General features: G+C 39.1%; 1 protein-coding gene across 1 annotated transcript; it reads left to right on the top strand.

Annotated features, from left to right (window-relative positions):
* Positions 1-1,182: 1,182 nt before the first annotated feature.
* Positions 1,183-14,820, top strand: LOC140231455 (forkhead box protein J1-B-like). Its single transcript, XM_072311585.1, has 3 exons — positions 1,183-1,275; positions 1,751-2,426; positions 12,411-14,820. Exons 2-3 carry the CDS (start codon positions 1,842-1,844, stop codon positions 13,218-13,220), a joined length of 1,395 nt encoding a protein of 464 aa, XP_072167686.1. The 5' UTR covers positions 1,183-1,275; positions 1,751-1,841; the 3' UTR covers positions 13,221-14,820.
* Positions 14,821-23,758: the final 8,938 nt, after the last annotated feature.

Genomic DNA, 23,758 nt, shown 5'->3' with positions numbered 1-23,758 from the left:
CCGTTACCTATGCTGTTCGTTGTATGATTTACTTGTACAATGCATTACGTTCTTTGCGTTATGTCATTTGTCTCGAATATGCAATGAACTAGTGATTCCAAACAACATTGTGCAATTGGTTTCGGAAGATTCATGCAGTACTGGTATCTTTTTTGGCTCGCTCTTAATAATAATAATACTCTTGCGATAATTCCACGTGAACAGCATGTGTGCTTATTTGCGCAGTGAATCGACTACCGTACCGTACGGCTGAGTAATCAGACTATGCCCCGCGGGCGAAAAAGCTTGCCGTCGACGGAGCGACCAATAGCGAGCGAGCATGGCGAAGGAGCTTGTTGATCGCTCTGTTTACTCTGTTGCTATGTGACCGGCTTCATTCACATGTTGATATCTATTTTGATTCCTCTCTCGGCAAGTTGGAACGACGAGCAGTCGAACAGCTGACCGCCGTAGGATTTGCACGGAAGTCCGCACGCTCTCCCGCTCCTCTCTCTGCGTATTCGCGTACATGTATGCAGAGGTGTGTAACAGGTTGTTACAACCCGTCGCAGCAACAATCAAAACACGAGTTGTTTTGATCAATTTCAGATATCATTTTCTTCACATCTTTGCCAACTGACAAGGGATCTACTACTGGATTTTTCGTTTTAACCTCTTGATACGAGGTAAAACGCGGAAAAACTTTACGTGACAATATTTTTTTATTTCTTATACCCCTGGACCTGGTTGCCTTTCCCGCGGCACCTGTACGGGAATTTGTGATCAGAGGATTGCATGTGAGTTTGTTTACATTTGTTTACATCGTGTCTTCCACCACCAAATGTGCCACATATTACTAGCTCGGAATATGATATATTTTAAAGAACTGCCACGACAAAAGTATCTTTCAAAAGATTTTCTGAGATGTGTGTGATTTACCCAGCAATTTCAAGGTTGTTGTTGTTGTTTTGTTTTTTTTTGTTACCTGTCTTTTGTACTACCTTTACTTGTTTCAAGCAAATATTCAGTGGCGCAGCAAAAAGTGTAGTGAGCAAAACATCCTTTTTACGCGCGGAATGTTGTCAGGCGCGTACGCGCTTAATAAAAACTTCCGAATAATGCGTAGAAAGATAAAAACAAAGCGCGTGGTTTGTGCATGCTGCGCGCTGCTGGCCGGCCCGCTGCTGCTGCTTTTCATGTCATGTTTCAGTACAGTACACACACACAAATGCAAAATGCTGTCGGCCTGAAAGTGGTGCGTAGGAGGGGCTTACCAATAAAAATCGCGAAAGTAGGGTAAGATTGACAAAGATCCTATCTCTTTGCTGATATTTGGTGCATGTGGTTGTAAATAATTTTGGTGCAGATTTTGAACTGTTTAGTGTTAGGCCCTACCAGCAATTAAATACCAAATACATGACTGTACTTGTATGTAAGTTGTAATGTAACTTCTTAATGACAATAATGTTTGTTGTTAGACAGACCACAGTCATGAAACATTTCACTATTTATGACTCTAATATGAGTCAATTAAGTAACCGGTTACTACTCAGTCTTGTGCTATAGGCCTACTGCTAGACGTGTCTCAATCTGATACAAGTTCAAATATCATGAATATTGTATTATTAGGAGGTAGACTTTGTCTTGTTTTGATATCACCATGACTGTTATCTGCAATGACTGTGACTTGTGTGAGTGTGAAGTAGATCCACTATTGTGAAATGTGTCACATCAAATAGGATTTAATATCTTCTGTTTGCATTGTTGACAGTTCTCTGTGGAAGTCGGACTGAAGTTTGCCTTGGAATACCTCCATCGCAAAACACTGCCCCATTCCCCTCCACTGACCATCCTTGCCCAAGATGGCTGCAGCAAAGGTCGCTACAATTACCCTTCCCCTCCTCACTTCGACTACGAGGGACACTGGGGTGAAGTTCAAACAGAACTGGATTACCAAACTTCAAACGATTCAGGAGCCCCCAAAGCAGGAGCCGAAAGAGGACAACCTGGATGACAGTTTGACCAGCCTCAACTGGCTCCAGAACTTGAGGATCATGCGCATCCAGAACCCGACCCCGCCCAGCAGTCCCACCCCTCTCTCCATCCAGAACAGTCAAAAGAGTGCCCTGCAAATCCACAACGGGGGCAACGGTGTTGTCAAGTTCTCATCATCATCGTCACATAGGACTTCTGGTTCAGACATTAAGGTGACCAAATTCTCAACACAAAGCCTCCACCATCATCATCACAGTCACCAAGCACCGGTCCCTCTCGATCAGAAGATCGACTACAAGACAAACTCTAGTGTCAAACCGCCGTACTCCTACTCCACCCTCATCTGGATGGCAATGAAGGAGTCAAAGAAGAACAAGATCACACTTTCATCCATCTATAAGTGGATCACAGAGAACTTTAAGTACTACCAGGTTGCAGATCCCAGCTGGCAGGTAAATAAATTTTATTTACGTAAAGTAAAATTTATTATTTGTGAACATTTTTTATATCAACCTCAGTATTTTGTGTCTTTAGGCCTATTTTTATTTTATTTATTCATTTATTATTTTTTTTTTTTTTTTGTCAGGCTTGTCAGGACAGTGTTTTATGTGTTCATCAGCATGTTGCTTTGTATAGCAACCCCGGGTATAAATGAAGTTTGGTCATGATGGTGAAGACGAGATGTGATAGATTAGAAATGCTTGAAAGAAATAGAGAAGACGAAAGCTCTGAAAAGATTTGTGAGTTGAGACAATCTCTGACCGTACATTAACCTTGGCAGTGAACTGTATCCCCCACCCCCTTAATAAAAAAAAAACACACTCACTTCAAGACTCGACACAAAGCAAAACTCAGCAGGCAGCCAGGTTGTGTGAGCCAGATCCATACTTCTTACTAGGGCTGCATGTTTGTAGACAGTGACCTGGTGAGGTCAAGGAAAATACCCCAGCAGGAAGGCCAGACTTGCCAGTGGGATCCCCCCTCTCATCCCCTCTCCTGCTCCTCCTCTTCCCCCTAGGGTGAAACTTGACACCACACAGCTGATAAAGTCTGGTCAGTGGCAAAGGTCAAATTGGGGTCAGTGCAGGTCAACCCCTGCTGAGAAGTCAAGTCAATGGTTTTTCTGGTGGTTGGTGGGATTCCACACTCACTCCCATGTTCTGTGCACATGCTAATTCTGGTGCCAGTGGCTGGTAGTGGATATATTGTAGGGCCTTTCTTTGTTGGCATTTGCACAATTCAAGTGCACTCATTGCAGAAATGCAGAAACCCTGTGTTAAGATGGGCATCTGCATGACGTGATTATGAGTATGACAAAATCTTGAATGAAAATTAGATAGCCATTTCACTTTGACCAAATGCTCCAATAGATGTGGTTATTAAATCATTCACATTTCAATTTTGCAATAAGAGTCTGCAGTGTTTTGGAAGCAACGATCCAATTAACCATTTAAGTTTAAAATGTGATATGAGTATTATGCTTAACCACAGCTATTCACTTTTGAGACCATATGAACTAGTAGAGGTAATTAAACTAAATGGTATCAGTGGAGTATAAAAGGCTATTATACATTGTAACTTCAACAAAAATTCTGTACACTTAGACTAGCCCATCAGTTTCCAGCATGATAGAATCAGGTCAGGGTGAGGTTCATGCTGCAAGTAGAAGTAAGTGGGTCAGTGTCACCCTTCAATTTCTCTCCTAAGGGCATCAAAAAAGAGAGAGAGAGACAAAAAAAGGGAGATTTCTACTCTGTTGCATGGTAGCCAAGTTTTGGGGTAAAGAGGATGGGTGGGGATTTTGGTCCTAAACCTTCTGAGACTATTACTATGATGTTATCCTGTGAGGGCTTTGGAACCAAAGAATGAGAATGTCCATGCATGCTCAACAAACTGGCAACCATGGAGATTTGTAGAACACTTTAGAAAATGTACCGTAGTTTTACTAGGTCCCCTCAATACAATATGTACACCTATATATGTATCACTAGTTTCCTTTCCCTGGTTAGATGCAGAATATCATAGTTTGCCATCTCCTTGTGACCTTCAGTTTCCATTTATATCCACCAGGGGCCCTAATGTACTTGGTTGCCACATTACTAATTCATGTGTACGTAGATTTGAGTGTCAAATATTGCTTGGAACGTAATCAAGTGCACCCATGCGAGGGTCGTACATTGATTGATGATACCCACCATGGGGGAAATATAAGATGGAGGCCAAGATACCGGTAGCTGATTAGGAGATAATATTGAGAAAGAGACAGAGGAAGAAGGGGGGGGGGGGTGGCAGCAAGATATACCAGTAATTAAATGAATGAGGAGAAGGTGCATTCTCAAAATCGAATGTCCAAGTTTTGCATCGTGCATGACTGGATTTCACTAAAAGCTACGTAAGGATATATCGGGCTGTCAACCAGGTAGACAGGTTTGTCATGTGTGCATTATTTCACCACGTTGTTGGTAATCAATGATCTTTGTTTGGAGCGCTCGCTGCACTCTGTGTGCAAAATTGTAGAAGGGAGGGGGGGGGGAAATGCAAGGCATTTCTATTGTGATAGAAAATGCTCATTACATGTTCTGTCAATAGACAAAAGGTTGATCAATTAAACTGGTTGGTGAATGGATTTCATTTTGGGGAAAGTCCTCATTTCGCCATATTCCCAAGGCTCAATCATGACTTTATGCATTAGACTTTATGGAACTCTGTATAATCTCGGCAGCGGATATTACTTTGGCAAGGTTGGCGAAGCTCAAGGAGACATTTGTTGGTGCAGATAATGTAATCAGTTCAGATCTAGATAGAAATAGAAATGGTTGTACAAAGTAAAAGTATGCTTTTGAAATGAGTGGCCAATCTATTGACCTCGTTTCGATGTGCAATATTTGGTGACACTCGATCCCTGTTTAGAACTTTGTCCATCAAGCAAGAGATTTTCTCTTAGACTCTCAGTTGTTGTTTTTTTTCTAAATCATATAACATGAGTAGATCTTTTGTAGGGTCAAAAACCATTAAAAAAAAACAAAACAAAACCAGTGAATTCCTCTATCCAGTATTTGTTATGAATTATGTCTGATACACATTAAAGAAGAGATTATTTCATTATTTTCAAAGGACAAATTACCATCTCAAGTACAGGTACCATGCTGATTTGTACTGTCATGTTCATATATCACTCATTGCTGGGTTTGTTTGTTTGTTTTAGACAGAAACAGGTAGAGCTTTAAAGATGTACAATCTCCCCACTTCAAGAAATTATGGTCATAAGGTGCTAGACAGGATACACGTTAAGAGAGTCTTGCATTTTAAGAAGAATACAAGTCATGCTCATTCGAATGTGGAGGGGGAAAAAAAGAAATTACTTTCTGAGCTTATTCATAGCACTCCATGAGGGAAGGGAGATGAAGCTTGCAAAATATTGTGTAACAGTCGCGCTAATCTTGATGTGACTATCATGCCAGCGTCATGTTGGTCTATCTTTTGCACTCTATGGCCTCTTCTTCTATGTAAATAGAGTGAGTGTAGAAAGGCGTGTTCCCACATGTCATCAGAGACAATTGTGTCAATAGTTTATACAAATAGGGTTCATCGTTTTTTTCGAAAGACGCCACGCCACGCAGGAAAGGAGCTGGAACCATAACAAGTGAAGCCCGGCTCTTCTGAAAGACCAGGCTAGAGGGAACAAATGAAGTGGAGGGGGGCAGAAGAATAGGGGGATAAGAGATAGGGGGGGAAAACAGATGCACTGGGGGTGAATGGGATCACTTCTGCCCCCCACAATTGAGCTTTGGCCGCAGATTCTCTTCTTTTTCTTCTTCTTCTTCTTCTTCTTTACCTCCCCCCTTTTTTCTTTCTTGTATGTTGTATTTGATTGTCCTGGCTGCGTGCTTTCATATAAGCCAGAGAGTCGAATCAAAGGTATTGATTGGTTGATACGCCGTGGAGGGCAATGGGCCTATTGTCTGCAAAAGTGTGACTTGCTTTGGGACTCCTCGTGGTGTATCGATCCGCATTTTTCTTTTCATCCATCGACTTGTATGGCCGTCTTTCCCCCATCTCCACCAATTCGTGCTCCTTGCTTGTAAGAAAAGAGATTACATCTGCATACCTTTACATGCAGTATTTGATATGCATTGATGCGTAATAATCTTGCTGGCTTTTAAGCATTCATAATACACAGTGTAGTGTGAGCATACAATGCATAATACACAGTGTAGTGTGAGCATACAATGTTAGAGAGGGCAAGTAGGTGAGAAAGAAAGATGGGGAAAAGTTTACTTTGTATATTTAAATATACATAAAATGTATAGTCTTAATATACTCAGGTCTGTTTGTTAATCATATGACAAGTTCATCTTGTGACAAGGGTGCATTCTAAGGTTCTTCAGTTAGATCAAAGGGCATTTCATCCTATTGTTCCTATTTTAGGCAAATGACCAAGTACTAGTAATCTTCTGTAGCAATTCATTTCATCTTTGTGATATGTCAGGGAGTGTCAATCAGCATGGGGTGAAAAATACTGCAGTTGATACAATATTGGTACATGCAGGCCTAATTGATGTACAGCTGTATTGCAATGGTTTTGCCACCAGAGTGTATAGTGAAGCTGATATCACAACATTTCATGGGAAGTGAAACATTGCACGCTAATATCATGCTAAAATTGACAGTGTAAGTAATGGTAGCAGAAATATAGCACAGATGCATGAAATCTTCTGAAACGGAATGTTGCTTTTTTACCAAATTTGATTTAGATGGTGTTTTGATCATAGTGTCCACCTTTCAGGCTGTTACATGTTGCAGATTGATACCATTGTTCATTGTTTTGTGTACTAGTTATCAAATCTTACATCCTTTGACAGTAATCTTGGCTAAAATTATGGTGATATCAAATTCCAACGTTTTTTGCAAACTTTTGATAAGTCATGAAACCTAAAAGCATCATAAAAACTATGTCATATTCTTGTGCATATTTTTCTTGCTTTAACTTTGTAATTTTGTAATAAAAGCAACATTATTGTAGTTTCACTCAGCAAAAATGAAGCATTAACAAGGTTTCAATGTGTTGCGTTAGTGGAAAAAAAAAAAAAAAAAACGATTTCAGGCTTCCCCTAAAATGTGAGCAACCATGTCCAGAAACTTGAAGCTATCCCAGGGATTACTACACCCATGATGATGGCAGTCAAAATCAGAAATGAGCTTACATGTTATGCTTACGCAGGGATCTTAACTTTGAGACTCATGATGCAGGATCAGGAGACTTAAGATTCATAAAAGCTGCGATAACGATTTTTAGATCAGTGCAATTAATGTTTTCTATTTTGTTTTTGTTTTTACCAGAAGTGCTCAAACTAGAATATACAGTAGAAATTGTTTTTCATACCTTAGCCATCAACCTGTATAGAGTAAAGGCTTTATCCTTTTTATCATTTGTATTGACATGAAGCTAAGAAAAAAATATATATTGTGGAGCACTAGTGTCATGTCAAACGTTGATGATTTTGTCGCTGGTTTTGTGTACTTGAAGTAAATATGCAAGTCAGTCCCCGATTTCATTTCCATCACTGCCAATATTAGCTCACCTGGGGTAAGTTAACATGATGAGTACGGGTTGTGCAAGCGAGTTACACTCGGCCATAGATGTGTGGCGTGATACTCAAAACGTGTGTGCTCCCTTCCATTTGGATACTGCACACAAGTCACCTCGCCTTTCTGACAAGGCCTCCTCCACTGCTGGCATCAATATTGTATGGGTGCGTGACAAGCAGGTGATGAAATTTTGCTCGGCATTGGGTCGCAAACAAATGGACGCCCAAGTTCGCTGGGTTGCGAATTCACTGTTTCAAGGTCAGGAGGAGGTCAGTGCAATTGAAGTATGGGGTTAATTGATCAATTTGTTAATGAATTGGCAGCTGACTTTTTTTTTTTTTTTTTTGTAAATCATATTTTTTCTGCAACAATTGGTATATTGATTGTACCACACCGTGCAAGATTCTTTAAAGTGAAGACTGGAATCATAGTGTGTGACCAATTATGAGGTTCGGCATATGAAGGAAATATAAAAGATTACACTGACACTGTGGGATGGAAAGACTACAGTTCCTTAAAATTTCTCGTCCAATAAAAAAATCCAAAGGTGGTTGTATTAGAGCCATTTCTGCTATAGTGCTTTAAGTAAAGTGCTTTAGGAGGAGGAAAGCATTAAGTTATTTCTTCTCATTGTGCTATCCCCACATAGATGGTGTTCTGTAATAGCTAGTATTTGCATTGATATATTAATAGAACCATACTGTCAGCATAGGTACATGTAAATAGTAAGACAATTACTGCCCTAGATGGAAAACCACTCCAAGAATTACAAAGAACCAGAAGAGGAAACTATTAAAAGTGTAGCCAGTATTGATAGTCATTATACACCCCTGGATCATCAAGCCTGATTATAAACCTATGCAAGAGGTGTCACACAGAAGTGGGTTTTCCAATCAGATCTTATTGAATCAGGTGTCAGAAAACAAATAACTCCTTCCCCCCCCCCCCCTCCAAATCATAGAAGAGCGATTATTATACAATGAGCACTGTTCAAACATCAACAGATTACACAAGGTGATGGGTGCAGGCGAGTGGAATTGAAGTTCAGAGATGAATCCATATCACTAATCAGATAAAAACTGATGGATGCATAAAGCCCTTTGTGTGTTATCAATCTATACCTACTGTACGTGCAATTGCGCGATCCCATGGACTTGGTATTAAGTGCAAATTGGTTGTGGGAACTTGGTTAGGGTGGATCGGAAATGGCCAAAAGAGTAGCATTTACAGATATCATCCTTGCAGAGAGAGAGAGTAAATTTGCAAATGCAGTAGAGAGAAGTAAAGATGGGACTGCATAGATTTAGAGTGAAAAGAAGTGATGTAGATAAAATTGAGTTACAAAAAGAGAAATACATAGTACAAATTTAAATAGAATAGAAAATAGGAAGAGAGAGACAGAGTGAGAAAGAAAAAAAACAACAACAGCAGTTCTCAGAATATTGATCTAAAAGTGAATTTTGATGGAGACAAAGGACTGAGTACATGTTGGGGAGGGGTCAACACATACACACACACATATATGATGCACATGAGATGATATATTATGTGAAGATTTGGCATAAGGACGAAGAAGCCATAAATACATGTACATTCTTTATCTCCTCTCTCTTTCTCTCTTTCTCCAAGTGACATATAAGGGCCAGCACATGACTAATAAACAACATATGGTTGCCATGGTAACCACACACACAGATGCTTGGGCTGGCGACAGTGATGTTCTGCTTATTGTTCAGTTCTTCTCATTCTACAACGTGAAACTGCTTTTTTTTTTTCAGTGTAAACAGTACAGAGTAATATTACAATATACAGCAAAGCTCTTCTTGTAGATTGTCTTACGACAATGTATGGTCACCACCATCCGAGTAAAATTGAGTTAGGTACCTCACTTATTTTAAGCAACCATTATCATTGAAGTAAGTCTTAGCAGAGTTTTTTTTTCATTCCTTCATTTGTTATGGGCAGTCACTGTTATATAAGCTATATTTCTTTCATCAGAAATGTGTGACCTTGCGCTTATACATACGCATGTACATTGAACAGGTACTTGTCTTTCTAATCATGAATTGTGAGTACTGTATTAGAGGAAATTGTCAGCTGTCCACCTTGACCAGGTACAATCAAAACCTTTGCTCAGGTACAAGTTGTACATTAACAAAGCCACTCGTACTTGCGATGGAAATACATTGCTATAAAACGAGGAGCCAGGTTGACTGCTGCCTGAACTCTTGAGCGCTCAGTCTGCAGATGGTTTGAAATGGGAGTATTAATGCCGTTTTCTCCCACCACTGCAATGCCATATTCTTGGCCACCATTTATACGTCTTTCCATTGTTAGTCTGCTCTATTGACTGATTCTGTGACGCGCTATGTGTATTTTTGGCATGGGCAGCGCCATTACTGCGGTGTCTCAGCCGACCCCCCCCCCCCCCCCCCTCCTCTCTCCCCACCCCTCTCACACGCGCAGAATGAAAAACTGATGCATGGTTGTTTTAGCCAATGGGCATCTCGTACTGAGTGCGCGAATGCTTGCTTAGTGCGCGAACCTTTGTTACAAGTGCGCGATAAACATGTTGCCCGTGGGGTGGGGGAGAGCAGGGGGGGTCGGCTGAGACACCGCAATTTTAGCTCATGGCTGCGCCCAGTGCCATAAAATGTCTGCTGCCCTCAACGAACCCGAATCGGTCAATAGGCTTACATATGTTGTACGCAGTTGCACGTGTCTGAATTTATTTGGTGAACTGCTGTCAGTTATTTTGCTTTTAATTCATGACATCATGCAATGTCTATCCAGAGCCATTGTCTAATGGTTGGAAGGAAAAAGCACACTTTGAAAATAGAGCAGAAATATTATGGGATCAGATTGTTTTATCATGAAAATGGAATTGGGACTGATTATGACGTCAAAAAGCTGACATATTATCATTTTGCTTGTGGTCTTTGACATTCACTTGCAGTGAATAGGCTCATTATGTGGCACATTCTGTGTACACATGTCCACATGGAAAGTTGGTGCCTCAGTCAATCCTTAAAGGGAAGGTAAACCCAAAAAGCAATGTGGATTGAGTGAAAACAGTAACATTAGCAGAACGCATCAGTGAAAGTTTGAAGAAAATCGGACAATCGATGCAAAAGTTATGAATTTTTACAGTTTTGGTATTGGAACAGCTGGATGAGGAGACTATTAGAGGTTATGACGTATGAGTGGACAACAATATCAAGAAAATATAAAGAAAATTCCACAAAAATTCATTTTTCATCAAAATTACAAATTCCATCATCTTGATACCGACATAATGTGAGGGTAGCAATATTCCCCCTGCTTTCTGAAAGCGGTTAGTCAAGTGCTCTTTCACAATGCTAGAAAAGTGAATTTTTGTCGAATTTCCTTTATATTTTCTTTGTATTGTTGTCCACTCATACGTCATAACCTCTAGTAGTCTTCTCATCCAGCGGTTCCAACACCAAAACTTTAAAAATTCATAACTTTTGCATCGATTGTCAGATTTTCCTCAAACCTTCACTGATGTGTCCTGCTAATGTTGCTGCTTTCACTCAATCCACATTGCTCTTTGGGTTTACGTTCCCTTTAAAACATTCAGTTTGCATAGTCTAGACATCTGCAAATACACAAAGATAGTCAAATATACATCTGTACACCGTACTAGTAATCATATTTTGCCGTGTCATATTCAGGTAATCCTGGCAATATGTTTGTTCTGCAAGTCTTGATAGTGATGCAAAGTTGTTATTTGTTTCTGTGGACTGGCGACCTGCTCTAATGGTTGTTTTTTACTCTTTTGCCACTCTGGTGCAAAGCCTTTGATTGACTGACTGGCATAAATGGACAAGGTCATGGTGTGTAAACATCAAATAGACCCCCAGCTGCCTTTATCTTTTTTTCATTTACTATTCATACTGATGCACAAAATATTTTCAAAGACCTCCAGATTGTAGATAATAATCATCATCTATAGCATGCGATTTTGAATATACCAACCCTGTGGCACGGATGGCTTTGTGCTTGTGTGCCCTGTGAATGAGACCACGATAAGTGGTAGATTTTGAAAAGAAAAGGACAAGCCTAGCTCTATATCCCCCACGCAGAGCAGGTTGGTTTGTGTATGACTCGCCTGAGAAGAGAGAGACACACACACAAAAAAAAAGAAGAAGAAGAAAGAAGCACATAATTGGGAGCACAAAGAGATGATGAGAGAAAATTTGACCTGTATTTGCAGCCGAGGGGTCACGTAGCGAAGTTGGAAGCGTGCCATGTTTGTTCCCACGAGACGGCATACCAAGGCACTCGCTTGCCCGGAGCAGATTTGAAAGTCTGGGTTTAAAGCTAGTGGCAGTTGCCATGGTTGCGGTTGTAAACATCAGGGCATATAGAGATACTGTCTGCTGGTTATGTTTGATTTGTGTCTTTGGCTCAATGGTTCACCCATGACCACAGGTGTTTATTGTAGCATTGTTAATGATTATCCTTGCTTCTATGCTCACGTCCATTGGGTATTCCATGATTTGGCAGAAATGTTTTGTGCAAGCAGTGTTGAGTAATGCAACCTGAAATTAATCTACATGCAGTTAAAAACTTGATTAACACTCTATACTGCACAAGTTTGATAGCAAAGCTTGACATCCATGGATAATATTTGTACAATGAATTTAGAGCAGTGATACTGTTGGTGCATATTGTGAAGAGGTTGAGCCGTGTTTTGCACTGGCTGATGGACCATGATAATTCTGTCATTTTGAAAACATTGCATGACCAGTGTTTCATAACACTATGTGTTGCTCGTGATCTGCTATTAAGTGGTTTTGCATTCTTCTGCTCTGTCCACACAGAACTCAATTCGCCACAACCTGTCTCTCAACAAGTGCTTCCAGAAGGTACCTCGCAAGAAGGACGAGCCTGGAAAGGGAGGCTTCTGGCGCATCGATCCTGCCCATGCTGATGAGCTTGAAAACGGCGTCTTCAAGAAGCGTCGGCACAATTCCTTCCGCGAGCTGCCCATCAAGATCAAGACTGAACCACAGAGCGACGAAGAGTCATCCTCCGCCGCCTGCGAGGCCCAGCACCACAGCCGCAAGCAGAGTGCACCAAAGAAGCGGCAGGCATCCGACCATGGCAGCTCCTCACACTCTGCGAAGCGGGCGCGGTCGCAGAGCTACCGGCCCTCCACCATGCTGGATGACAGCATCCCCAGCAGCGTCCTCAAGGAGGACTTCAGCTGGAACTCCATCTTTGAGTCCGAGATTGAGGTGGATGGCATGCGCATCAAGACTGAGGACATCCTCAATGGCAATGAGTCGGACAACTCTGACTCTCTGGAGATGGACACGCCACCACCGTCAGAACACGACAGCGAGACAGTTCTGGATTTGTCCATCCGCGGCACGCATATACCCCGCCCCACTTGGTTCGACGAGCAGTTTAAGGACATTGACCTGCATCCGTCCAATGATCAGCTGGAGGACATTTTCGCTGCCTTTGACCTTCCACCTTCTCCGGCTGGCTCTACTGGACCAACCTCGCATCCATGGGCAGAGGTTAGGACCCTGGACAACACTGCCACTTTCAATGATCTCTTTGACTTTGGCCAGTTGGCCGACGGCATTATGCCCTGGCAAGAACATCCCATCCCCTCGCCGTAAAAAGGAGCACAGAACTCTTTTGAGAACACTTACTCACTCTGAGAGAAAACAGTAATTCCTGGAGAAACTATTGATATCTAGATATATACATACAAAAATACATCACGCTGGCCAGTGACAATGCTTTCTTTGAAGACATGATACATGTTAAATGTATATACATATAATATTTTATGAAGAATCATGGAACACATGTCCCTTGAGCACTCTTAATTTCTTGCAGTGTTGGTGTATGGCTGGAACGGACACCACACGCAGCAGATTTTCCTAATTTTGTTGTTTCTAGGACGGAGTATCATGTCAGATAATTCCATTCTTGCACAGTGTCTGCTTGCAGTGTTGTCGTGCATTGCAAACATCTGTCTCCTGTTCTCATCAAAGTGAAATATTCTAGTCAACAGCACTCTTACTGATCAAGCGTTTTGGTGTGCACAACAAGGGGTGTTGCATTTAGCAGAATATCACTTGCCTGTGGAGTGCCATTAACAATATACACATCATGCATGCATGAGAACATTTTGCATAAAAAATCTTGCATTTTTCACAAAGTTTGCATGGCATGTTATGGTACACTGAGTTTCTTTTCTTGCTTTATTCTGCTGTTGCTTTTGTACATTATTTGGGTACATGCTGGACCAACTACATGTGTGTTGTGTTTGTTTGGCTATTTTTTTTTTCTCTCTCTCAAAGACCTAAGTTTCATCTAATTTGCAAAATATTCCGTTGAACAAGGGTCTCAGTTTTGTTTGGGGATTTTGTTTCTCCCACTTCTTTTATTGCTAGGCGTTTCTCTTTCCGTCCATCCACAAACCTACGGCAAGTCACAGACAGTCCCTGACATGTGGCAATGCCTCAATTCCATCCACTTTTCTCAGATGCAATTGCCTGTCCGCAAGGACAAGATTTTGATACTACAAATTGTTCATTTGCAATTCTATGCCGATATCATCACCTGTCACTTCACAAATCTGTTTTCACTCATATGATAATCAATATTTTGAAGTGCGTAGCTGTGTGAAATTACTTGTCAATGCTGACTGGACTGTTTATACTTTGAAGCGCGATATTGATATTTTTGATTGGGCATATTTTGATTTGCAATTCTGACAGCCTACATAATAATGTCTTGGAAACTGTTGTCATGATGTGTCTGTATGTGAGGTACACCTCTTTTATTTATGCATAAACACTAATGTGCATTTGTGGTGCGCAGTATTTAGCGATGACATCATAACTAGTCAAGCAAGCACAGCAGCTGCTATGGAAGTGCCCAAAATTTTGAATCAATCAAAATATGTCAGAAGTCAGCCAATATTACCAAGATCTGAAAAGGATGTGTATGTGTGTCAGACTATACATCCCTTTTATTTTCCTTTGCCATTCTACAGTACACTACAGAGAAGAGTTATCCTGGTGCAGTTCATACTGAGTGCAGTGAGATGCTACAAGTGGGGTACATTGAGAAAAAAAAAAAAAAAAAAAAACAGTTCATATGGTTGTCCGGCTCAAGAAGGATGATAAAATCATGTACTGCTTGCTGTGAAAGATAGAATTTATGAAATAACAAATGTAATACAAACTATCAAAAATCATGAAGATATGTTAAAACATCTTACTGTCTCCATTCTTTCTGCATGTGCTTATCTATCATGTGTGTGCATATGTGTGTGTGTGTGTCTTGTGTCATGCGTCATGTCTTGCGCATGCGTGATAACCTCCCGATATTGTGTCTGTACGTGTATGGAAACGAGTGAATGCGGTATGTCATTGCAGACAATAAGATAATTATTGAATACCAGTAGCCCCTGATATCGACGAATAAACAGGAGCGGAAAGAATGGATGGGGAGTGTGTGTGAAAGTTGAGGGACACGAGATCATGTTTGCTGTGCTGATCGGAGGAGTAAATTAGCGAGAAGGTGGCAACGTCAACATGGATGAGAATTACGTCACCATCTTTTGCTTTGATGACGAGGAGAGGGTAGGGAGGGCAAATTCGGGCAAAGGGTGAAATGGGGTTTGAAGGCGACCATCGTTTGGTGTATCGATTGGTTGGATGACAGATGTAAACACTGCTGAGAGTTTCATATTTTTCCCCTCTCTCTCTCACTGCAATGTTGGATGAGTTTACACTCGGTTGAGTACCATTTCCGATAATAGGGAGCTTTAGATTTTGACGCGCGGACGTTTGAGCCGACGCTTGCGCTGGATGTTCTCCTCTCCCTGCGTCGTGTGGAAAAGTAGCTTTAGATTACGCTATAATTAGGACGCAACGTATAAAAACTAAAATCGCGCCCCCATATGATCAGTGCATGAAGAAGCTCTCTACGTCGCAAACTGTGCGGACGTGAAAAACTCAGGCGACGCAAGCTAAAAATAGGAAAAAAATTTTCCTTTGAACGTCCGCGCGTCTAAAATCTAAAGCTCCCTAGACTTCTGGGGAGCACAATTTCTTTGGTTAATGTCCTGATGTTTGACTTAGGCCCTACTCATTTTTTTTTTCGCTTCTCACACAGTAAATAGTCTATCTCTACTGCTTTTGTCTAGCGCAATATCTCATAGGATAATAATGTATTGTTGGCAGCTATAAACTTTCAACGTAAACGTCCCATCTCAATAGCACAGTAAAACTCCACAAACCACGCATAAACCTAATCCCGCCATGAAATTGACAAAGCGAAATTCGAAGTCGTCCCATTGGGTTTTTCTAGTTTAGAAAATAATAATCCCACGATTGCCTGCAACAGAATGAGAAGCACATCAAAAATACATGTGTGTGTATGTATGTGTGCGTGTGTGTGTGTGCGTGTGTGTGCGTGCGTGCGTGCGTATGTGTGGGGGCGTTTTAATTATGAATACATGGGATCGAGCGAGCGAGAGTATAGATTATTTTTTATAGTGTATAGTTTAGAAGAATAAATGAATACCGTTCGCCGTGGTGGGGAAAAAATAGCGAGAGGGGGAGAGGGGTGATCATCACGTAAGTGAATTAAAATGTCACTTAATATAATATCCAACTTACACCAAACATCTTATCATCATACATAACACCAATTCCATCAAAATAATGTCACACGAGGAGGAATACGACAGAAAAGACCACACCGACCATTTCCAACGGGGAAAAGATCCGGCGCTATTAGGTTCTGCTCAGAAGAGGAGTGTTAGAGCAGTGTTAGAGGTGGGAAGAGACTCTTCCCACCTTACTGGTTAGAGTAATCCTTCCATCCATCCTTCTCATTATGCAGAACATTTTCCGTGGCCAATGGCCAATGGTAAACTATACGCAATGCCACATAATAACATCTTCACGCTTATCGGAGAGATGGATCATCTTTCTACTCTTATATAGGCCTATAATCTTTATTTTTACAGGATTTTCCTTTTTTTTTTAAATACTTCTCGACTCTAGACTAAGTAGAAAGCCCTGCAAAATTTTCATCGAATGGCTATATTACACTGAATATTGATCTATAACAACTGTTAACATACGAGCGCCCGCAGTTAATGACAGCAATTTCCACATACTGAAAAAAAATACATTGCGATATACATTAATTAATTCACTTTACCAAATAATTATTGTACACTGCATTAAAACGGCAATTTTGTTTATAATCGCATAAAATTCTTGACTCAAATTATATCGCTAAGTCACACGTTAATAATACATTGTACACCGCAGAGCTCCATTAAACTCGGTTCAATTCTGTCCTGTATACTCCACAATGTCACTAATCGAATTTGTTCAGCAATTACTTTTCAAGTGACGCAGGGAAGTCAAACTGAATGTCTCTAATTCTTTAATTCACACACACACACACACACGCACAATAGGATATCACCTATATTATTAAACATCTAATTTAGTGCTTCAGAAGAATTTTCTTGAAAGCAATACGCGAAAAACCGATACATTGCAAAAGGGATTTGTCCAAACCAGTTGCTGCTTGTTTTTTGTTTTTTTTTTCAATGTCTGCCAAGTTTGTTAATTCATACGACAAGCAACATTTATGATGATATATAAATTCAAAACAGAGGTAAACGAGGCCATTTCTTTTAAATTGAGTTTTAAGTTCGCCAAAACAAGATGCGACTCTGACAGAATTTATGAATAGGTTTAGTCATTGACTGTAAAGATGTTTTCAGGATTATTGTCAATGGTTAGCAAAGTGCTCCCACTGAAGAGTCCATACCCGCTGGTGTAAAGAACATCATTAACAATAGAGTTATTGCCATTCATTCGATCTTCTTCTTCCCTTTCTTTCTTCTTCTCATTATTATTATTATCATTATTATTATTATTATTATTATTATTATTATTATTATTATTATTATCATTATTATTATTATTATTATTATTATTATTATTATTATTATTATTATCATCAGTATTATTACTACTATATCAGTACTTCTGCTACTACTACGATTAATATTGATAATAATAATGATAATGATGATAATAATATGATAAATAACACTCATATAGCACTTAATACTGGAGTTCCTATATTGATTCTAATTAATACGGAAACGAAATAGTTTAATTGAAATACAGCGTGCAACTACCAATATTGATGTGATGTATAGGCCTATGAACACATAATCAATTAAGTAAATAAGTTTTAAGCGATGATTAAAATTTAACTACACTTTCAGCATTTCGAACATACACTCAGCAAAAAAGAAAGAAAGAAAGTAAACACTTTCAAGTTTATATTTCTCATAGAATTTTTGACTAAATGTTGATGTATTATAATATTGAAGATGATTTAATTGGATATCAGTCTGGTATAGGTCAATATAAAGGGGAACTTTACGCATGAGTGAACACCTTTGTTAATCTTCCAAGGCATGAAAGTAAAAGTTGCAAAATTTAACAAGTTGTCATTTATGCGCAAATGCTCTTCCATGAAAAAATAAGAAACAAAAGACAAATTCAACATAATAAAATAAAACATGAATTTAGTTGCAAAAATAAACATAGGATTTCTGCTAAATAAGCTCAAAATATAAATTTGGGATAAAAAATCATGGATAAAAATCAAGGATTTTCTGTCAAATGCAAATTCAAAGGAAATGAGAGAAGTAGCAATATTGACAAAAATGGTAGGATTCTGAATTGATTTCTCAAATTAGGAAAATTGCAAATTAAATTTGGTTCTTGAATTTGTCTCATAATGTGTTAAATAACTAAATTGAATGAATAAATATATTCTGTATTTTTTCATCATCTTTGTGCCCTTATTCCCTATGTCATTTGAGGTTTGAGATGTCAGAAAAGTCTTATTTTCCCCCTTAAGTTTCCCATTTACATTTTGTTTGACGTTAAGAGATAAAGAGAACGAAAACTAATTTTTGCTATTTCACTCTTGTCTCTTATAGTGTTAAACTGGTCTTTGGTTACCATTGTTATTTTAACGGGCCTTTGCAAATGAAGGACAATAATGTCAATTTTTGCAATTTTTACTTTTGTGCCTTGGAGAACAAAAACGAATGTGTTCACTTATGCGTAAAGTTCAGATTTATATTGACCTACTAGGTTGATAGCCAATTAAATTACCTTTAATATGGTATATAATACATTGATTTTCATCAGAATCTTCTATGAAAATTGTGAACTCGAAAAAGTGTTTACTTTCGTTTTTGCTGAGTGTGTGAGGGTTTGTTCCAAAGAGATGGAGCAATGACAGCAAATGCCCTATCACCATAACAGGTACGAATGGGAGGACCATGCTTATGATAATTGCAGAGTATAGCGGAAGAACGGAGAGATCTGGTTGAGGTGGAGGAACGGAGGAAAATCAGGTCTACTCTTACAATTACAAATCGTATTATAGTATAGGATGGGAGTATAAAAGTATATAGTGGTAGTGCTATGGTAGTTTTAGTGCTATACTTTTATCGCTATAAATGTCCTGCATCTTATTTTTTTATCAGAGACAAGAAAAAAACAACCCACGTGAATGCAATTGAATGGACGTATCGCCATCATACATAGACCCGTCGATTGCGAACCCGTGAAACCCGTGATCAAATTGCTGATGCAACCTCGAACTCGCCCAGAGATGGTCCTCTTCGCGTGGCGATCTTGAGGCGTGAAGGACACACGTAAGTAAAGGACGATCAATGCATTATGATCTCCGATTGTCTTTTGCTTTTCCGTCTTCCGTTCTGATCCATTATTTTTCTCGGCTCCGCCATTGACCACGGGGGGAGAGAGAAAGGAGCCTCGAGCTGGTCTGCTACGCATGCGCGCCACTAATTATACTACAACGATATTCCCTTCCATTTCAGTAAAGAGTGGCTCGTGATTAGATGTGGTGCTGTCACGTTCATATAAAGTTACAACAAGGCACTTTCTCCCCACCCTCTCGCTCTTCCATCTCCCCCGCACCCTTCCCTACTCTCTCCCTCTCCCTATGAGAAAGATAAATGGAATGGATGACCAGTATAGCGATGAAATTGGGTAACATTTTCTACTGCCTCTCATGATCTCAAATTAAACCTTTACGTGACTTGATGATGGAAATTGCTTGAATGCTGCCCTCGCAGTCACGAAACGTAATTAAAAATTAAAAAGCCCTCTGTCTCTGCAATATCGCTATTCCATCATCGATGTAATTATTGGAGCACACTGTAATAAATTAGGTTGATTAGATGAGGTTTTTTTTTAAGTGAAAAGTCAGCACCAAGGATATTGAGAACTGGTAAAGAAGTTACAGACGTTTTTAAATACATGTATTTCTAGTTCTTGCGATTTTTTTTTTCGATTGTCTACTTTACAATATTATATATATATATATATATATATATATATATATATTTCTTCTTTTTTTGGAGGGGGGGGGGGCTTTTAGAACACTAAAGAACATATCCTTACTTTGAAGAGTAGGCCCTATATCAATGGTAACATTATGACCATTTTTAAACGGAGAGTCGTGGATAACATTACTAAGCTAATAGATATGAACTCATGACTGTCATAATCTCTGCAATATTTTTTATCTCTATCATGATTATTGCAATGCTGCTAGAAAGAAGGCTAGATTACGCAAAACTATATTTCTCTGTATCTTTCTTTTTTCCTTTCTTCCTTTCTTTCTTTCTTCCTTTCTTTCTTTCTTTCTTTCTTTCTTTCTCTCTCCCTTAACCTCCTCCCTCTCTATCTCTCTATCCTCTTTCAGTAGATTGAGATAAATGAAAGGAGCGTTAAATTCAGTCCTTCTCGGGGCATCGCCAAACAGCTCCATATGGTAATGACGGACAGGTAAATTTGCTGTCATGACCGTGGGTTACATGACTGGTATGTATACAGCCAACCTGAAGTGGCAGTGCTATATCATACCGTCTGCCAAAGTAGATTTATTTATAACTGAACGTCTATAGATTAGAACTGAAAAAAAAAAGAAATATAGGAAACTAAAAAATTAGAAATATGAGTAACAAAACGAAGATGATTTTTGAAAGAAAACCTCGTGAGAAATCAATTCTCCATATAGTTTGCATAATACACCACAACGGCTCTCTTCTATATAGTGCTGTTAACAAGTTTGACCTTTCGTATGCAACGCCTACTGTTCCCATAACAAAAAAAAAAAAAAAAAAAAAAAAAAAATCCGATCAGCGCATCAACCGTCTTCATTGCCATGATTGCATGTTATAATCACCATCCTTTTCACCTGTTTATGCATATCATCAGACATTGTGATCTAACATTTTCGCCCCTTTTTGTTCTGTTTTGTATTTTTTTTTTTATTCTTGTCCTTCGCTTTTTTTGTACAAGTACATCTTCGCTAGTCGGCTGGCTGTTCGGTCCGCTTTGCTAATTAAACCCAAGGGATGAATACCAGGAAGGTGATAGAGAGACACCCCCTTTGCTCTAAGAGAGCAGAGAGGTCCGGAGGATAGAATGGAGTGATTCCCCCGATAGCCATCATTAATATTTTGGGCTCCACCCATCACAAAGGAAGATAAGAAAAAGGACGAGCCGCACTTTTACTGACCTCCCTACATAAAAACCCTCATTGCCGTAAAAAAAAAAAAAAAAAAAAAAAAAAAAGTGAAGAGAATAGTGCAATCTGCTGCACCATCTTCCAGACACCAGTTTTCTTCGATGCCGAGCTAAGAACTGTCGTAATTCCTCTCCCAAAACTATTGCAACTTATTTAACAGCCTCGACAACATTTATATTTAATTTGATTTACTGAGAATTAAACATCTTTGCTTCTTCCATTGTCATCTTCATGAATATTGTTTCAAGTAGTTCTAGTGTTTGTTTGTTTGTTTTTTTTTTTTGTTTTTTTTTGTCACTGGAGTGTGTCTTAGAGAAAATATTCTTTGTCATATAGTGTACAATTTCTGTTTCCATTACTTTAATTATACAACTTTTGGCATTAGCAAGTCAAGCAATATAAGTAATTCACAAAAGAGTTTAATATTTTATTTTTTGTTTATTTCAATATGTAGATGTATGTACGCATATATATATATATATATATATATATATATATATATATATAGATGCATATTATATAAACTTACGTATGTATTATTATGTGTGGATAAGTACAATGTCAACATTATAGCGTGTGCATGTAACAAGTATCATTTCTATTGTTGTTGCATAAATTGCAGTGTCTGAGTCTGAAAGCAACCATGAAATTAATCAGCTTTTCTCACCAAGCTATCTACTGGTTTTTATGAAATTATTCATGAAGTGAGTTCCACCATATAGTGTGAAGAGGTGAACAGAATTTCCGAGTAAATCAAGGTAGTTATTATGTAATCGTTCCATAATTCGAGAGAAATTGGCGCCTACTTCTGTCGCTCCGCTTTTGATTGCAAAAAGTCATAAGTCATTCACTTTACATCTTTCGCATGTTTGTACGTGGAACTGTGCATTGAGTTATACGTACACGTACTTATCTGCGTATAAGAATACTAACGTGTATACGGGTAATTATTATGTACGTATGTATATGTATCTTTTTATAATCATCAGTTTTTATCTATCTGTGTTTATGTGTGAATATATTTCTACGTATATATAAATAAATGAATGAATAAATAGATAAATAAATGTATAAGTGGAGTTAATTACACAAAAAAAAAATGTAAATAGGCAGTTGGATAGAGCTTCCTGTATACACGTGCAAGTGTACATAATTATTGATTATCATACACAAGCACACACACTCATAGACATACGATATGTATCTGTGTGTGTCTGTGTTTCAAGTTTAAGAGTGTCTGTCCATTTCCATACTATTATGTATTGTAGTCCCACGACCGAGCATCCAATAAAGGTGCATTGTCATCTTGCATACTCCAGGCCACTATACAATCATTATTGAGCACAGAGACTGTAATTAAACGAACCTCCTCGCTGTTAACGGCGCTCTGTAAATTGGAAAAATAAACAACGCCAATTAGGAGAATACCTGTATCATGATGCATCACATGGGCTTTAAATGACCTGGAATCATAGTTTATCGAGCTTATTGAAATCGGAGATGATATCCGTCAACCCCCTCCCCCCCCCCCCCCGTCCTCCAGTTCTATTCAGCACCATATTCACCTGCCACGTTTGTACATTGCGTAATCATATCATATCTTTCAAGGAACAACACCTAAGCTCACGCATGCAATCGAAAAGGGGAACAGAGATTGCTACTTTGCTAACGAGACAGCGACTATTGATTATGGCGCTAATTATTGCTTTGTCTTTGGTTCAATATAGGCATGCCGCCTGAAAAGTGTTGTCAATATTATAACATCCTGGTTTGAATGCTGGTCGACTACAAACTGTGTTGTTGTTGTTGCTGCTGCTGCTGCTGCTGTTGTTGTTTTTAAATCTTATTATTTTGCAAAAGTGAAATATAATCGTAATGGCTGATTACGGGAGAAGATGAAATCAGATAGGGATTCGCATCCTCGAACAGGTTCCCTCTGTAGTCCAGCAAAATTATATATCTGCATATAGATAGCATGTATATATAGTGTGACAAAATGTGGAATTATTTAGATGTTCCGTTCATGCTTCAAGTCAGTGGTGACAAAATAAGTATACACTCTTTGCATTTCTATCAATTTTTCGAAGGAATACCTCTCCCGAGTGCCAAGAAGGAATATTATTGCCTGGTTTATGCTCGAATCTCACAAAATGCCGTGTATTGGCCCAGCATTAAATATGCTGGTGATTCGTTTGATCAAAGCAATGCGGATAGGCCAATGTATGATCACGTCCGACCCCCAAACTTGTTATTATAATTTGCTTGTTATTATGATTTGCTTGTTGTAACAACTTCGGCCTATACTAAAGCCAAACTTGCCTCTATATCGATCTACAGACTGTGTGTAACGCGTGTTACGTATATCTATATCTCATATTATATTTATATTTGCTTTACAAGTCCCTTCATATTCTATATCAATATCTTCTCTGTCTTTCTGTCTGTCTGTCTGCCTGTGTGTCTGCCTGTCTGTCTCGCTGTCCCTCGCCTGCCTCTCTCAACCTTTCAAACTTCCTTCCTA

Source organism: Diadema setosum, chromosome 8 (assembly GCF_964275005.1).
Source record: "Diadema setosum chromosome 8, eeDiaSeto1, whole genome shotgun sequence".
Lineage (NCBI taxonomy): Eukaryota > Metazoa > Echinodermata > Echinoidea > Diadematoida > Diadematidae > Diadema > Diadema setosum.
The sequence above is the reverse complement of the archived record's forward strand: the minus strand, read 5'-3'. Positions and strand labels throughout refer to the sequence as shown.

Bases quoted from the DNA above. Each gene is read 5' to 3' on its own strand.
- LOC140231455 (XM_072311585.1), top strand. From the start codon at position 1,842: ATGGCTGCAGCAAAGGTCGCTACAATTACCCTTCCCCTCCTCACTTCG. The intron at 2,427-12,410 runs GTAAATAAATTT...CTGTCCACACAG, and splicing joins TTGCAGATCCCAGCTGGCAG to AACTCAATTCGCCACAACCT.